The 18,188-nt window shown below is 36.7% G+C and overlaps 1 protein-coding gene across 1 annotated transcript; it reads right to left on the minus strand.

Moving 5' to 3' along the window:
• Nucleotides 1–1,149: 1,149 nt before the first annotated feature.
• LOC116267897 (protein SMALL AUXIN UP-REGULATED RNA 9-like) lies at nucleotides 1,150–2,037 on the minus strand. Its single transcript, XM_031649823.2, has one exon. The coding sequence runs from the start codon at nucleotides 1,905–1,907 to the stop codon at nucleotides 1,389–1,391; it is 519 nt and encodes a 172-aa protein (XP_031505683.1). The 5' UTR covers nucleotides 1,908–2,037; the 3' UTR covers nucleotides 1,150–1,388.
• Nucleotides 2,038–18,188: the final 16,151 nt, after the last annotated feature.

Raw genomic sequence — 18,188 nt, forward strand, 5'->3', positions numbered from 1 at the left:
AGTTGGGATTTAATTTAGTAGTCTTTTCTACCTCTGCTCAAGATCTTTCCCAAAGACAAGAAACCCATGTGCCATAAACATGAGGCATGAAGTTATAAACAGCTCAAGAGTACGATCCTTCAAAGTTTTGAAAAGCATAGTAAATTAACAGAAGTTATCTTTTTTGCTGATCTTCAAATGTTTTTTCCGGCATTTTACCCTTTTCTATAAGCTGGCATTGGGTAACACTTTCGCATGTTGTTGTTAGATATGTTCCTTATATATATATATATATATATATATATATATATATATATATATATATATATATATATATATATATATATATATAGAGAGAGAGAGAGAGAGAGAGAGAGAGAGAGAGAGAATCTGTGCACATGCATAATAGAATCTTGTGCACCGGATTTACCAAAAAACACGCACATGGCCATGTGAGTAAACCAAACAGATAATTATATATAAAGCTCATCAACTGAGTAACAGGACGAACTAACCACCAAAAGCGTAGTAGCCATAAATTTGCTGGGCATCAAGAGCATATGTTTGAATCTACGGAACGCCATTTTCTGCAGATTTATGGTGCTCGAGAAGGAGAAGAACACTCACCCACGTGTCCTGACCTCGAGGAACGGACGTTCGCGTTACAAGAAAGCGCCCGTCTGGTCCTGCTGGTCAATGCAAACACCGTGCTAAAGAAATGGGGGTTTTCGCCAATCCAGAGAGGTCTAATTTCCAGCCGCCGCCTCATTGGGAACGATAACCAACACACATCCTCTAAGGCATCGAAGTCAAGCATGATGGGAGATTTGCACCATTTGACGGCTTGTACAGGTTTCAAGCACGCATAAATGCAAAGTTATTGCCAGCTCTGATGACAAATTTTATATTAGGCGACGGTGTATTAATGCAAGATTTACTGATCCTAAGATGATACCTTCTCCGTCAACCTGGTTAAGATGTTAAAAGATATTACAGTTGAAGGAGGTCAAGACTCAGCAGTCCTACTTGAAGTGCATCTTCATAGCATAACGTGGTACGCTCTGCATGTATAACTTTAGCTTGCCTATTTGAAGAAAGGAAAAACCATAAAAAAAAAAGGACAATCAAATGAAAATATGAAATTTTTTAAAGAAACCGTTAATGTATGATCAGTTAAGCCAATCCACAGGACTTGCTTACAAAATCCCTCTCTTGCTCTCTCTCTCTCTCTCTTTCACACACACATATAGAGAGAGATAGAGGGAGAGAGTTTACAGAGGTGTCATGACTCAGTTGGATTTGTTAAAGCATGTACAGAAGTCGAGTGTCCATACGCTCGCGCGCCAGAGAGAGACAGAGACCATGTATCGTGATGATCACTACCATCATTACCTTCATGGTCAGTATCTCTATTGTCTGCACAATGGTTTACTACGTGACTGAGATCTGGGTAACCCATGGCCAGCCAAAGAACCAACCCCAGACCTGCCACAAGAGACTTCCACCTCCTCACAGTCATCATCGACGTCATCATCATCATCCTTCACATAGAAGCCGTCACCATCATCCTCCTCCACCATCTTCAATATCCTCTCAAACACATCAGCATCACATGGAATCCTCAGGACTCCTTCATTCTGGAACCCAAACTCTTCTTCCGCCTCCTTCAAAAGCTCAACAAATGCGTAGTGGCTCAGATAGTCTGTGGGGATGATGAACCTCTTCATCTCCTTCCCTGCGCACACAGCAAGGTACCCTTTGGGCACGTCCCCCATCCTAGAGGCGTCAGAGAAGGACAGCGTCCTCTTCAAGAAGCTTATGCCCTTTTTGCCACTGTTTTTTGGCGCGTTTGCTAGCTTTCTCCATTTCTTGCCAAGCTGTTGCAGGCGCACAATGTCTCTGATCTTATTAGGTTTCTTGGAATCCATGTGTGTGTGTGTGTGTGTGTGAGAGAGAGAGAGAGAGAGAGAGAGAGAGAGGGGCCGGGGGGAGAGAGAACAATGGTAGGATAGAGAATGAGATTAAAAACCGAATAGTCCTAGCTACAGTGAGAAGGGTTTTCTGTGATCATTTTGCATGAAGAAGGGAGTCTAAGTCCCATATTTATAGACAGAGGATGTCAATCAATGCGTCAGAGACACATGCAGGGACTCTTTGTTGTGTTTAGTCAGTTAGCTGATGGTTGCAATATTTTAAGTTGGGATTCTGTGTGCAAGTGGGAGGATTAGCATGGTCGAGCCTAATGGTCTGTCGTTTCTGCCTTCTACACGGTTAAATTACTGCTTTTTTAGTCTTTTCTACGTTTTCCACCCAACAGTAAAACACATGGTTCAACTTCTTCGTGTTGTACATGTATCTTTGAGACTATGAGTGCAGTTTACTCTAGAGGGGGAACTGCGAAATTGTTGGAATACATAATAATGAACTTAGCTTCACAAGGACATAATCATTCATTTTCAAAAGAAAAAAAAAAAGAAAAAGAAAACCTTGTTAGGATCATCCACATGTCCATTACCTTGGTTTACGAAAAACTAGTTAGGAAGCTTACAGAATAATCTTATTGGAGTGATCTTCAGTGGCTGTTTCTGCAAACATCTTGAGATATTTCTCACATTGATAACCTTCCGTTACACGTCCCTTACAGCTGCTTCCGTTTATACATTGAATGACGCTTTGAAATTAAATCACGGCTGCCAGCACGAAAGTCGTTCGTACGCTGCAGATCTCGAAAAAGAACCTTATTTTACAGTGCGGGAGATGCCACAGTTGCAATTTTCGTTTGTGGGTAGTAGAAATTCAATAATGTTTTAGCTAAATGAGGACAATTTTCAGGTACGATTTGACTAATTGTTTGATACAAGTTAGGATTTCTAACTAAAATATTCACTAATGATTGTGCGCGACGAATATTAAATGAGATTATGATTGGAGAGCATGTGGGATATCAGCGTGATGTGAGGAACAAAATTTTTTATTTGGGGGTACTCGGAAGATAGGGTTAATTTGGGGAATAAATTTTAAGTGGAGTTGTTTACTTCCGGAGGTCAAGATCTCAGTTTTTCACTTTCTTTACCTTTAAAGCTGAGGTTAAGCATGTGCAATCAATCATAGAATCTAATAAAATAAGAAATCTAATAAGATCTAAGGACATCATATGGGACCGAATATTTTTGAATGCTTCTAAGTTTCTAACTGACAAAGGTACTGATTTAACTAAGAAGGCATATATTCTGTTTAGGAGTGCGCAGCATCATCAACCATGATGAGTTCATCTTTAGATTGGAAGGGAGGAATTTGGCATTTAAAAAAAAAGGGGATTTATGATCTCCTTAAACGTGGAGCCAGATGGCTAGCACTATTTCAACTGTCTTAGCTAGAATATTCCTAATTCAGCAATGAAAAGCTTTCATCATTTCCATAAGATTATATATTTTCACTGATGCTTATAATTAATTTCTTTCATAGAAGTCAATTCACTATTCTTGGAAAATGTAATTTCTTTTTCTTTATTTAGTGAAACATATGATAAGGTTCGGCTACTCTACAAAACATGGCTTTGGTTAGAGCACAGATAGATCAAGCTTTACGATAAGGTGACAGCATGGAATGTTTCGTTTTATATCCTAACTATGACCAATGTTGAAGACTTAAATCATATTCAATGTACCAGGAATTTGCAAAAACGTTATGGATGGTATATATCCCCTACTTAAACTCGAATAGTTTACGAATATTGAGATTATATTTCTGGAAACATTTAAACCTTATGACAGGCCAGCTTGCAAATTAGTTGCAAAGTTTGATTTTTTTTTTTTTTTTCATTCATTTCTTGCCGAATGAAGACTAATGAAGGGAGCTTTGATTCTCCAAGCACCAACTACTGTGTTGTGACACACACACACATATATATATATATCAGCATGCACATGAATACATTGGATGGACTTGGTGAGAGGCTGACAAAGGATCCACCTTACATATATATGTGATAAAATGTCTGATTACCTTTTTCTCCTTGTTTTTCTTTCAACCACCGATTTAAAAAAGATCAAAAGCTGAGGTTATTCATTATTCATCTACATTTAATTGTCTGTATATATCCATCTACCATTTAACTGTCTATATATATATATATATAGATATATGTATATATACACATATATATATATATACATATATATATATATATATATATATATATATATATATACCGATTTTAAAAAGATCAAAAGCTGAGGTTATTCAATATTCATCTACATTTAATTGTCTGTATATATCCATCTACCATTTAACTGTCTATATATATATGCCACAAGCAGTTAGGAAGTCATCAGTAATTCAGAGTTAGGGTTTCACGTGTACAAAGCAAATGAATGACTTGAGACATAACAAATTATTGGTGTAATATTGGAAATTTCTTGAACACTTAATTCCTTGATTTCATCCAATTTCTAGATCCATTTTTCATCTATAAAACATTTCTTCATTTATTAATTTTATGGACCTCATATTAGTTCGACATGTAAAATTTGTTAGTTTTGGATTTATGGATGCCTTAATTTGTTGAGATCCTGAATTATTGTAAACAATTTCAAAAAGAGATGAAAACAGTGACCCTTGAAATTTAGTTTTAAGGCTAGCATCTACATTATAGAATTTTATAAACTCAAAGACACATGGCATGGTTGCTCAACTGGAAATTTTCTAACTATTTTTGGAAAACAGTACATTAGTACGTAAGTTTTTTTTCTGAAATTTTAAATCAATGAAGTTCAAGTTGCAAACTTTTGGAATAACAAATAATTGCGCTGTATAAAACTACAGAAATTATTAAAATATACATAAATGTTTTCCTGCATGCCAAATCAATGTGCTTATGCATGCCATTGAGTTTGTCCGAACTTGCATATCACCATGACATAGGCTAATTAGATACACGAGCACAGAAAGCTTCCAATTCACGTATCTTTATTCCATTTGCAGCAGCAACGAAGGCTTCAATACCGCTGATATCATAGTCATGCATGTGTGACAGTGCGATGCTCAGCTTGAATTCATAGTCATGCATGTGTGACAGTTCGATGCTCAGTTTGATTTAGCTGGATAAGTGACGAACTGCTGGATCTCTTGCAGCACTCACTGGCATCACATGTTCTTCATGTCCTTTTCTACATTTAGCTAATGAAAGTTGGCTTGCAAATTGCACATATACATGAATATGGAGCTCCACTTGATCAAGCACCTGGAATACTCATTATTTGTACAGCAGGCATGAAGACTTTATCTTAGTATCTGTTGCGGCACATAAAAAATGAAAAAGAAAAGTCCAGAATGAGTGGAGAAAACAACGATGATGCTCAAAGGAGGATTGTAACCTAGATACAGCAAAAAGTAAAAAGTATTTTAAAGATCCATATATAAGCCCAATCTAGCAGCGGGAAAACACAGATGATTTTTTTGAAAAGTATGTATGCATACATTTTTCTAATGATAAAATAGTGCTCTTTAGCAGATTGTGATTCAACTCAGCTTGAAGCATTATATGACTCCCTAGCCATGTGCATGGAGCTTTTCATAATGGCATGTTCAACAAAGTTACGATCTCAAAGTAACTGGAAGCATATGCAGCCATTGCTTTGTACAAGTAGTTCACACAAAGACCATAATCAAGTTAAGGAAGACAGAACATTTTCTCTCCCTCTCGTGTGTGCGTGTGTGTGTGTGCACACTCTTTTGTGTTCATTGCAATTATTAGTGAATGAGGATGATGGACGTCTATAATTGCACGTTTGATGCATGGTGAGCACCATATGAGGAATTAAATAAATTGTTGCCCAATCATTTTGGCAGCAATAACAGGTACTAATTTCCGCAAGCCCAGCTTCATTATGGCCTCAAATGGGGCAGTAAAATCCAGTCAAAAACAGCCAGCAGCATCTTGCCCACAACCTCAAACCTGCCTTGGCATCCACGCAACATTACATGTTGTTTCTTTTATCACAAGGGACCTTAATCCCATGCCAATATTGCCACATAATAGGCCGATTCAGTCCTTAAAAGGGCCAAAACTTGAGATGAATTGGGCATTAAAAAAAACAAATCTAGAAGAAGATTGAAGAATTAAGATTTCGGAAGAAAGAAAGAGTGAATTGGGCATTAAAAAAAGACACTCTTCCTTACGAATTCTGCTATTTAAACACTCAAGTCACTCTTGCTTAGTTCTGAAATCTTGATTCTTGAATCTTTTTCTTGATTTGTGCTTTTCATACATGGTATCAAAGCCAGGGTGGCTTCGAATTCTTCTGTGCTTGGTTCAAATTCTTTATCAGAGTTTAGAATTTTTGGAATCTGTACTATTTGCACAACTCAGGAAATCTAGGGATTGTGTTAGGGAGTGTCTGATTGGTCTGGAATTTTAAATTCCAGAATCAAAAGCCTACTAATTGAAAATGGAATTGGAATGAAGTCCATCCAATTCTAATTTCCACCTGCATTTGATAACTTAGAATCTTCATTTCAGAATTGAAAATTCTTTGTTGGAATGGAGAGACTGTTGGATTCAAATAAACTTTTGCAGCTTTCTAACTTGAAGCACAACTCCATCGCAATTTACAAATCCAACAAAAAGCAGCTGGGATAAAAACAAAGAGCATATTTGAGAAACAATTAAATAAATCTATGTGAGATGCATCCGTTTAAGATAGGAACGTGAGATGCCCATGTTTACTATTTTTGAACATGGGAAAGTGTTGATTTACTCAGTAACCACCTTTGAGAAGAACAGCAAGCTGGTTTGCTTCTTCTCTGAACATGGTCTCCTGCAACTAACAGAAAGGAGCTTGGTTTCTCCTCCACCTTCATGATTTCTATGATAAATCCACTGTTAGCAATCAGCTCATAATGGAGAAAGTTATAAAGGACAAGAAGAAAATTCTAGCTGTAACAAAGAGCTGGTGTCAGCTTTGAAAAAAGAACTGAAAATTCTTTCTTCTGACGGATGAGAATTTTCTTTTTTGCTTGGCCAAGGAAAAGAAAAGAACAGCCACTTTCCATTGTTGGCGTTAAAGAAAAAAGAACTGATTATTTGAATTCATAGTGTGTATAGAGAAAGAGCTTTGGACCTACTGTTAAAACAAGTAACCCTTCAATCACTTGATGAGCAAGGCATGGCTTAACATGTGATGTACATGAAATGCCAGACAACACTATGTTAATTTTGTGTGAGTGCTTCAGATTTGAACTTATCTCCAAAGAATCATGCTAATATCAAAACTGCTTTGTATCAGCTGGATAGAAAAGACCAATAATCGCAACTTGACAATTAGAAAGCAAGAACTTTCCTTTCTCTTCCAGAATGAAAAAGCAAAACTTTCATCCATCCTATCAACTCATATGATTTAGGAGACATTTAATCGTACCAAGGAAAAAGCCACAAACTAAATTAAGCTTAAACTAGAGAGATACATCTACATATTCAGCAGGACAAGGACATCTGTTACTTCACTTGAAAAGCAAGCATCCTGCAGGTTCAGGCCCATATGCTAACTATGGATGAATACAAATTTTAAGTTTCCCACCTATTAAAAAACATGAAATAGTTTTTTACACTCTATGAAAATTGGGCTGGTAGAATTATGAAAGCATTTTAACATAAAATTCTTAAGACAAGAACCATGTTCTAAAAAGCATACCAATGTGGATCGATGGTACACCATCACCACATAAAATTCCCTGATCTAATCCAGGAATAACATGCATGCAAATGAAGTTAGAAGGATGAAAAGAGACATAACAGCTCAACTATAGCATGTTCTTATTCAAGTCAGAAGAATGAAAAGATTCCCCAAATTGAGACACATCAATTTGCCAATCAGCCTGACGTTTTACATATTTTTGTATTTTGTTAGGATTTTAGCTATCTTAATTAGCTCACCATCAAGATCTGCTAAATAGCTGCAGTTCTTCATCCATCATAAACATTAAAAGGTAGTCAAAATGTGTTTTAGTGTGAATGATAGAAACAAAAAAAGAAATGGTCAACCTCCTAATATAGTTCATGTGTTTTCCTTTCATATGATTTTCTCCATCATAACAACCATCACCAAATGCACCAAATTAAAGTGTGAACATAATAATCATCGAATATCTTATAGCAGTTCCATCTATACAATTATAACCATGTTCCAAAACTATGGCATTAAGGCCATCCATGCAATCACAACCCTATTCACAAACATCCATACCTAATGGAGCTGTAAACCAACATTCACTTTGTATACCATAGAATTATGTCTATAAGGAGCTGCAAAAGGGCTGCATTACAGGCGAAAATTGTTGCACCACACAACCCTAGAACCCTCTTTTGGCGTGAGGGTTTCGCCACAATCTCCTGCCAATATATTCCGCTCTCGCGAACCGTGAACCACTGTTCATTTCCGGTGTCGGAATACCTTAAGGCTCGATGCATTTTCCGGCAATCATCTATTTATCTGGCTCTAGCAGCGTTGGGTTCGACGACGTGTTTTCCAGCGGACCACTCACTATTTGGTACCTTTTTCGATGGCATCGGGTTTTCCAGTGGTCGACCCCCCTTTTGGTTCCTCTTCTGACAACATTTGGTTTTTTAGCATCAACCCTGTCCTCAAACACTCACTCTCGCTGAAATCAAATTTTCTCACGTCTACAAGGCCACATTTGGTTGGAGCTTTCGCTAATTTGTCATTCTTCTCTACAACTCACTGAGCAAGTTCAGCAGTTTTCTGTTTATAAGAAGATTCCAGTGCTGATAGAATCAACTTGCGGCACACTGAACCCCTTCACAAAGTAGTGCCTCAAGCTTTGTTAGAGCTCCCACTACTGTTACTCCTCATCCTCTGCTAACATTGCTGGACTGATGCCCATCAAGTGAATCCTCCACTTCTTCCTACGTAGGCCTACCTGGTTCCTCCTGAAGTCACTTCTACAATCAGATACAAATCCTGCCTCCTTCCATTGGCATTTAGGGTTTAACTTTTGGGTTTCGTAATAGATATATGCTTCATGTCTTGTTGTTTCCCTCCTTGTAGAACTTCTTTCTACCTAATGAAGGAAATCAATAATAACTGCCTTCCAGAGAACGAAACAATTCTTCTATGAACTCCCTTTAACAAGTATATGAAAATCATTCCTATATGTCAGTGTTCTTGATCTGTCACTCTTAAACTTGGATACATTTACCGGTGATCTATAGAAAAATTGAACTCCCAACTATTTCGAGCACATTGTCTATCTGAAAATTCCCAAAACTGGCTATTGTCAGATGATCTTAAGACGACTCCATGGTTTATAGAGAGAAAGAGATATGTCACTTTCGCTCATTGACCTATTTACCTTTCATGTAACATGGACATTCATGATTATTCCTTGGAGGCGATGAAGTTGTCCAAACCTATTAAAATCATTATTAAGATAAGCTAATAAGAATGAAATAAGAAACTAGAATTGAGATAAGGCAGCCTTTGTCGCCTTTGGAGAGGTTGAGAAACAAGGATCCCCCATTTTGACATTTTCCTTTGGGAAAAATTAGAGTGGGAGAGGAAGAACTCCTTGGGGACTAGGAGCTTTTACATCTTGGCATGTGGAATGAGGAGAGAAAGATGACTGGACTGGCAAGACTTTGTGTAGCAGTCAAGAAACCAAAGCAGATTTTAGCAGCGGCCACTGTTTTTGTTGCAGATGTTACTCTTCTACTGCAGCTATAGTTTGACATCTCTACAGTTGCAACTGCTTCGTTGCTGCTGCTAGTGTCGCTAAACTCTATCAATTAGTTGTTGTTCCTATAATTCATTCTTAAAGTATGCATGTCAATTGAATCCATGGTCAGTGAAGGGATGAGAAAAAATCTCATTGCATAGCAAATTGTTTTGTTTAAGAGAAGAATCTGTAAATATGTTTAAGATAACTCTATTGTTTATTGGTTGATTATAGGAAAGCTACTCATTTCCCATGTTCATTTGTCATAAGGCATAGGCGTTCAAGTCTTCTGTAGATGAATCTTTCATATTTCTGTAAGATCTGTTCTTAGATTTTAAGTTCCTCAATCTTTTTTTTTTCTCTCTATGTTTCCTGCCTTTGTCATTTTTCGGCTCTTATTTGGGCAGTAGTGTGTTAGCTGGCTTGCTTAATGGGTACTGTGCTGACCAGCTTTGAAGAAGGCTCATTCTGTTCATCTTGCTTCTCAGCCCTACATACTAAGGTTCCATCTTGCGTCTTCTTCTGAATGTGCATCGTTCTTGCATCTCATTTCCCGTGACAAATTTGTTCATTTAGTTTGTTTCTTTTTATTTCAGTTATTTGCTTCCTCTACCTTCTAAATATTAAGAATATCTATATTTTCTTGCCAAATGTGTTTGACTGTCATTCCCAAACGCTTGCAGTTCCTAATAGCTAGCAAGATCACAATCCCTGAAGATCAATGGATCAGACACTTAAAGTAGAAGATCAAAGGTTAGTGTATGGGCAGTTCGTGTCTACTTTTTGGGTAGTTTGCGTCTACTTTTAATTTTATCAAATTTCTCATTTTTATTTTATTTTATAGGAGCAAAGTGTGCAAATAAAATTAACTGTGCAATGCAAAACTTTCCTCATACAATGACACGAAGAGTTTTGCTCGATTTCTGCAGAAAAAGTAGTTGTGTAGAATCCTAAGGGGGAACCGAAGCCTTCACGTGCTAAGGTATTCATGTGGACACGTAGATGTGGTACTCAAAGATCCAGCAACGAGCGAAACAATTGTAAGTTGTAAGCCGTAAGCCATCAACGAGTTAAACAATTGTAAATTGTAAGCGAAACAACTGCAAGTTGTAAGCTGTCTTGCAATGCATTTTGTAAAATAAAATTTGACTGTGTGACGGTGTTTAAGCCATCCGATCGATCGGACGACTATTATTTTTTTTTTTTTGAAAAACATCAGGCGGTCTCACCGACCCCTTACATTTCGACGGAGAAGAGGAAAGATTGGCGGCCTTCTCCACCTCTCTTCTCCCTTCGCCCACCGTCCGCTCATTCTAGTTGCCGTCCAGTCCAGCCTCTACAGGCCGCCCGCCGTCTCCCACCCCCCTCCCCCTCCCCAAAATCTGGCCTAATTTTGTCTGACCTCATGAGGCCGACCCGCGCAAATCACACTGCCTGTTGTCTGCCCTGCTCAGGCCGCCCACTGTCTGCCCACCGTCTGTTAGCCTCAGGCCATCCGCCTATCGTCCTGCATAACCCATGGTAAGCCCCTCTCCCATGCATTATGTTTTTTCCCTTTCGCTCTACAACCCTCTTTCACACCCACCCAACTGTGAACTTCTCATCTTCTATAGGTTGTCAGATGACGTCCCCGTCGCCGACCACCATTGCTGCTGAAAGATCAGCAAAATATTTCATTTCGACATTTTTTTAATAAACATATTGTGTTTCTCACATCTCTAGTTTCCAAGTCCAAACCATAAAAGTTTGATGAGGGCATCAATCAGAAAGAACAGCAGGAGGCCATGAAAGCAGAAATTCGACCCCTACAAGAAAACAAGACTTGAACTATAGCAACACTCTCTAAAAGGATGAAGCCAATTGGGCTCAAATGGGCGTACAACATAAAATATAAATATGATGAATCCATAGAATGCTACGAGGCCTAATCTACTAAAGGCTAGTCATAACAAGAGGGACTTGTTTACAATGAAACCTTGAAACCTTTGCTCCTCTTGCAAAAATGGTAACAACTCATACTATCATTGCAATTGTTGTTAATTGAAATTGGATATTGTGCCAAATGGATGTGAACAATGCTTTCTTACTTAAAGATGTACAAGAAGAGCTATACATGCAAGTATCACAAAGGTATGTCTAATGAGGGGAGAATCAAGTGTGCAAGTTACAAAATTTGCTTTATGGATTGAAGCAGTTTCCTTGGAAGCCGGTTCCACAAGGTGTCATATGCCTTGAAGAATTCAGCGATATTCAATCCAAACCTAATCATCCTTTATCTACATAGAAACAAGGAACTATATTTCTTGTGGTTTTAGTATACATTGACGATTTAATTATTGCTGGGAGTGTAGACGATATCATTACAAAAGTCAAAGAGTTTTTATGCCAAAAGTTTCTCATAAAAGATTTAGGCAAGCCAAAGTACCTTTTGGAGATCGAACTTAACTTGCATGGTCAATCAATAGCATCTACTTATCACAACAAAAATATGTGTTGGATATTATACAAGAATAAGACCTTTTACGAGCAAATCCAGTAGACCTTCCAATAGGGTGACAACATGAATTGGCTGCAAATCAAGGAGAACTTGTTAAAAACTCTACATATTATTGATGGCTGATCACAACAAAAATGTGTGTTGAATATTATACAAGAATAAGGCCTTTTACGAGCAAATCCAGTATACCTTCCAATAGGGCTACAACATGAATCGGATGCAAATCAGGGTGCACTTGTTAAAAACCCTACATATTATTGATGGCTTGTTGAGAGGTTGATTTACCTTAATATCACTCTACCTAATATACATTTGTGGTGCATGTTTTAAGTCACTTCATGCAGCAACCACATCTTCAAGATCTTCAAACTACATTCTAGGTTGTTCACTATCTCAAACTTAGACCTGAACTAGGAATTATGATGACTAAACAAAACAACCTATATCTAAGTGTGTTTTATGACTCAGATTGGACAGCAAGCTAGCAAATGCGACGTTCAGTAACTGGATATCGTGTGTCCTTCGTTTCGGTCCTGGTCTTATGGAAGAGAATGAAATAACAAATTGTGTCCTAGTCCTCCACTGAAGCTGAATATCAATCAATGGCAACATCATGTGTGAACTAACTTGGTTGAAAAATTTGTTGCTCGATCTACAAGTGAATCAGCCTCTTCCAGTCATGGTCTACTGTGATAATCGGACAATATTACATGTTATTGCAAATCCAATTTTCCATAAGCACACAAAACATATTGAATTGGATTGTCATGTTGTTCAGGAAATCTATTACAAGGCATAATTCAAATGTGTTATATTAGAAGTAAAGCCCAATTGGCCGATGTTCACTAAAGTGTTAAGAAGAAAAGCATTCATCACCTATTAAGCAAACTAAGCATCAATGACCTCCACACTCCAGTTTGAGGGGGAGTGTCAAAAGTATTAATGAAAATGGTGTAGCATTGTAATCCAACCGTTGGGACCTTCTCATGCTCGTGAATGTCAATGGTGTGAACAGCCTTAGTTTCTATATACTTGCACAATTCCTCCATACATACATAAGACATTCCTCAGCAAGGAAACTTTTGGTTATTGGAAAGTGCATCATCCACCTTTACAAACTTTTTGTAATTGACTGTTGTAAACTATGTTAACATTGTCTCTTTGTACATATTTTGTACTTACTTTAGAAAATTAATCAAGAAATGGAGGAACTAATTCTCACTTGTGATATTCCTTGGTTATATTTCTCAGTGCTCAACTTGTATCAATGTCATACCTAAAGAGCATAGTATGGGACTTGTTCATCATAAGGTAAATCCATCCTTTGATTGATTTCCTCCAATAAATCTTTCCCTCTCTCAATGATGGCCACCTCTGCAACTTCATCAACCACAGCCTTAGTCTTGAATGAGGCCACCTTCCTTGGGTATATACATTCAGTCATTCTATCATGCAGTATAGAAGCAATCTCCCTAACTTAATCTTCTCCTAGCCCATTCAGTCCATCCTTGAGGTAAAGCTAATATGCTCAAGAATTCTCAATTTGCTCCACCTCCATCAAATTGCTAGACTTATGTTGGAGGATAAACATGGTCCTATCTCAATGAACACAGTAGATCCATTACCAATCTCTTGATGAAAGAAGCTTTCATCCTGTAATCTCAGGCTTGGAAGTTTTCCTAGGCAGGCATTTGAGTATGCTGAACTTCTCATCAAACAGAAGATTTCAAACCAACATTGAAGCATTGATCTGTCTTGCATCTTCAGGCTAATCACATCATCAAAATAAACAATCAATAACCATAATTACTAACAAAAATATATAATGAGGAGTATGTTTCCTATAACAATATATGATCAACAGTATATTTCCTATGCCAGTAAATCATCAACGAAATATTTTGAGTGAAAATTTATTTCATATTGCAGTTTATATATATATATATATATATATATATATATATATATATATATATATATATATATATATATATATGAAAACAATAAAATTTTAAGCAAAGAAAAAACATCAATTACTAACTAAAAAGAACAAAAATATATTAAAGAAATATAAAATGCCATGTCCCATATCCACACCCATGTCCAGTCAAGTCGACATGGTGATACACACACACACACACACACACACTCCTTAGGATCAATATCATCCTAGATCCATGATAAACAAAATAGCAAAACAATGACCGCGGATCAATTTTATGAACAAGACAGATTTGACATTGGGAAATATTGGTTGGACCATGAACACTATTAAAAACATCAAGAAACCACACAACATAAACATTACTGGAAATATTAAGAAGTCAAATGAACATGGCCATTGTCAGAATTGTATTAATAGTTTCAAAGGGATTAAAATTCATAAATGAGAGTGAAGAATAGACCATTGAAAAGTATCAGTCATCTATCTTTCATAAGTTGAATAGCTTTGGGCACATAGCCACTGCAATGCCATCTATCAACATCTCAAAATAATTCAGATGATGCTAATTCAGTTTAGCCAGATTCCCGGACACTTTAATTATTTACTAGAGTCATATTTAATCATGAGAAGATCTACAAAAATGAGAACATCACTGGCATACTACATTTAATATGCTAATGTCTGAAACAAAAGATTTAGAAATAGTTAGCTACTCTATGTTTTCTCTCTCTTGTTCTTTTTCCCTTTACAAATACATATGACCTAAAATCCACATATTATCAAATAGGCCAGCATCCCTTTAAAGAACATTAATGTCAATTGCTGGAAGCTAGATTTGGTTTTTTCTTATTTATTACTAGTTAGAGAATAGTGCAACATATAGAGTCCCTTCACAGAAGTGACTAAATCCTCCCACTTGCATGCATTTTGTAATTCTACAACTCAAAGTGTAAATTAGTAGAACAAAACATTGAAGAAAAGAAAAAAGAAAAAAAAAGACAAACATATTTGCTCTAAGGAAGTCCATTATAGTGCGCAACACTTGCATAGGCCTTAAAGGTTTACTATTCATTGGGTTTACACCACCAACATTGCACTAAGTCTCAAGCATGGTTTCCTCATTTAAGAAAAGAAACAATGATATTCCATGGATTCAACAACAAAAGCTTCATTTGTTTGACTGTAACAGTGCACAACCTAAGTCACAAAAAATGCACCAAAATAGCTCTACATCCCCATTCTGCACTAAAAGAGCACTACACCCCCAATGCTGCTAATTGCGCTCATTCTCTCTCTCTCTCTCTCCCTTTTTGTCTTCTACCTTTTCCCTCTTTCTTTCTTTTTTCCTTTTCTTCTTTATCTCTCCCTTCCCCCTTCCCCCCTCTCCCCTTCAAAATACTCTTTCTCTCTTTTGAGGGAAGGAGTTTTTTCAAAGGACAAGAAACATGGTATTCTTTTCAATACACCTTATTTTTTAAAAAATGAAAGTTATAGGCCTAGTTTTCTTTTTAAAGGACAACTAAGACTATTGACTGCCCTCCTTAAAGAGGAGGACCGGGCTTCTCATCCCTTCAATATTTTATTTAATAAGATTTTTTGAAGAATTGACAAAATCTCACAAAGTATAGCATTATTATTAGTTATTAGTTTCTTTGATAATAATTGTAGAAGTTGCACCATCTTATAGCAAATAATATCAAAGTTCTTGATTTTGTACACTACAACAGAGGGAACTTTTAGTAACATAGTATTTCATTGCTAAATATTATCAGAAATGAAAACCGTGAATTGTCAGCTCTGTTACTAAAAGTCGCGTAGCTAAATACATTAATAATGAAAACTCTATTTGTTATAAAGGATCTAGGATTATTGACAAATATTTGTGTTACTAAATATCAGCAATGGCAAAATTTTTTCATTGCTAATGACTAGTAACGATTTGTTTCATTGCCAATTGTGAAAATTGTCTAATGAAAATATGTGTGACAAAAGTAACATTAGCATTGAAATATTTTGTTACTAATTTTTTATTATTAGTAACAAAAAAATGTGTTACTATTTAAAAAAAAAAAGTAAAAATTGTGGCAACCTGAATTGGTATCATGTTGTTATATTAAATACGGTGCGAAAATGAATAGATACCAAAAGCAAAGATCGAGAGAGAGAGAGAGAGAGAGAGAGAGAGAGAGAGAGAGAGAGAGAGAGAGAGAGAGAGAGAGAGGTACTGGTTCTTTTTCATGAAACTCTGCATGAAAATTGATGCTCAGTATGACTTTAAGAAATGCTAGCTTACAAAGAAAGTCATCAAAGACATCGTGTCGTAGCATGTCTTCTTCTTTCTTGTAATTTCTGGGCACTAATTTTGTCATAGAAGACAAAACATCATCTCTTCATCATACTTTATGATGAACCAGGAATCAGAAGAGGAGGATGAAGAGAAAGAATGCAGATCTCCCATCTTTGAATCCTTGTAGTTGGTGGAGTTTTTCCACTATTGTGAGCTTTATGTTGTCTCTTCAGTAAGCTGCACCATTACCATGAATCCATCCCTCATGCTTTCTTGGCTTTACATTTTCTTCACCATTATCTGTATCATTCTTCTACTTAAACTTCTCTAGCTTTCTTGACTCTTCGTTTTCTTCTACAAATATTCAAGACTGTCTTGTTTGTCAGTTTTTAGGTTTAAGTGATATGGCTTTTGGCCAAAGCATTAGATGGGTTAAATGTCTCAAGCACAACAATTCAAGAGCTTTAGGCACCAAAAGTTCAATTCAAGAACAAAAACTTCATGATTACTTAAATTGCATGAATTTAGAAACTTTAACAAATGAAGTAGAATGAAATTTAACTGAATGCAGCAAGTCCCTAACTTAGTCAGTGGATTATCACATTCCCAAGGCATAGTAAGTTGATCCACTAACAACATGCTAGGCCCATAAACCTGAATCAGAAAAAAAGGATTAGATAATGGAAAGCAATGTAACTCTGTGAAGTAGCTACAATGTAGAAACTATAAAGGACTTGTGCTTGACCACTTGCTAAGGAGCAAAGAATGTTATCTTTGCAAACCTCAAGTTTGAATGCTTTCTCATCACCTCCAAACATCATTTCTATGATGGAAACCCTGCCTAAAGGCTAAGAAGAAAAAACTGAGACATTATCCAGTATGTCGAAAGGAATAGTACTGACTCAAAGAAAGTAAAATAATGTAAAAAAGTATTCCTTTTGGATGGAATAGCAAAACCATCCGTTGGATGACGACTGATATGATCTTGCAGCTTCAAAATATCAACGAAAAGGTGAAATACTTGGTTGTGTAAGCCAGCTGCAATAATTACTTTCTTTTTCCTGTAATATCTGAATTTGGCAATGCATGTAAATGTCTGAAATGTAGGGCAGGTTTAATACATAGCAAGATTAATTCTTAGAATACCTAATACCAATGGATGGACTTGTAAGGTGGTGTATCAGGTGGACAAAATACTTAGGGAGTATTAATATGGTAACTGCCAGTCACTCTACTGCAAGAAAAGAAGCTTTGATGATGAAGAAAAATGAATCCACTAGGGAAAGAATTCCCAAAACTTTTATGGCCAATAGAGGAAATTTGACATCAGTTATCAAGAAGACTAGAAGTTGGTGAAGCACAAACAACACATAATGTTTGTAGGAACAAGAATAAATGCTTATGATGCTACGAGTACTAGAGAAGTAGAAGAGAAAAGTAAGAATTCAATCGATGATTTAGCGCTAGCTTTACAAGAAGTGTCCGTGGAGACCAATAAAGTCAAAGAAATTCTTGCTACTATTGAAGACCAACTTGCAGAGGCATGATCCCATGTTGAAGATCTGAAGTCCCATGTTGAAGATCTGAAGATGGTGCTTCAAGTGATGGAGGAAAAATATTAGGTTCTGGTTGGTGAAGCAAGGAAGGAGGTTGATCACTATAAAAATATTTCTCTGAAGAACAACCTTGAATTACAAAGATCAAGGGCAGGTTGGGAGGAAAAGGAACTTAAATTATTGAATTGTACG

Source organism: Nymphaea colorata, unplaced genomic scaffold (assembly GCF_008831285.2).
Source record: "Nymphaea colorata isolate Beijing-Zhang1983 unplaced genomic scaffold, ASM883128v2 scaffold0001, whole genome shotgun sequence".
NCBI lineage: Eukaryota > Viridiplantae > Streptophyta > Magnoliopsida > Nymphaeales > Nymphaeaceae > Nymphaea > Nymphaea colorata.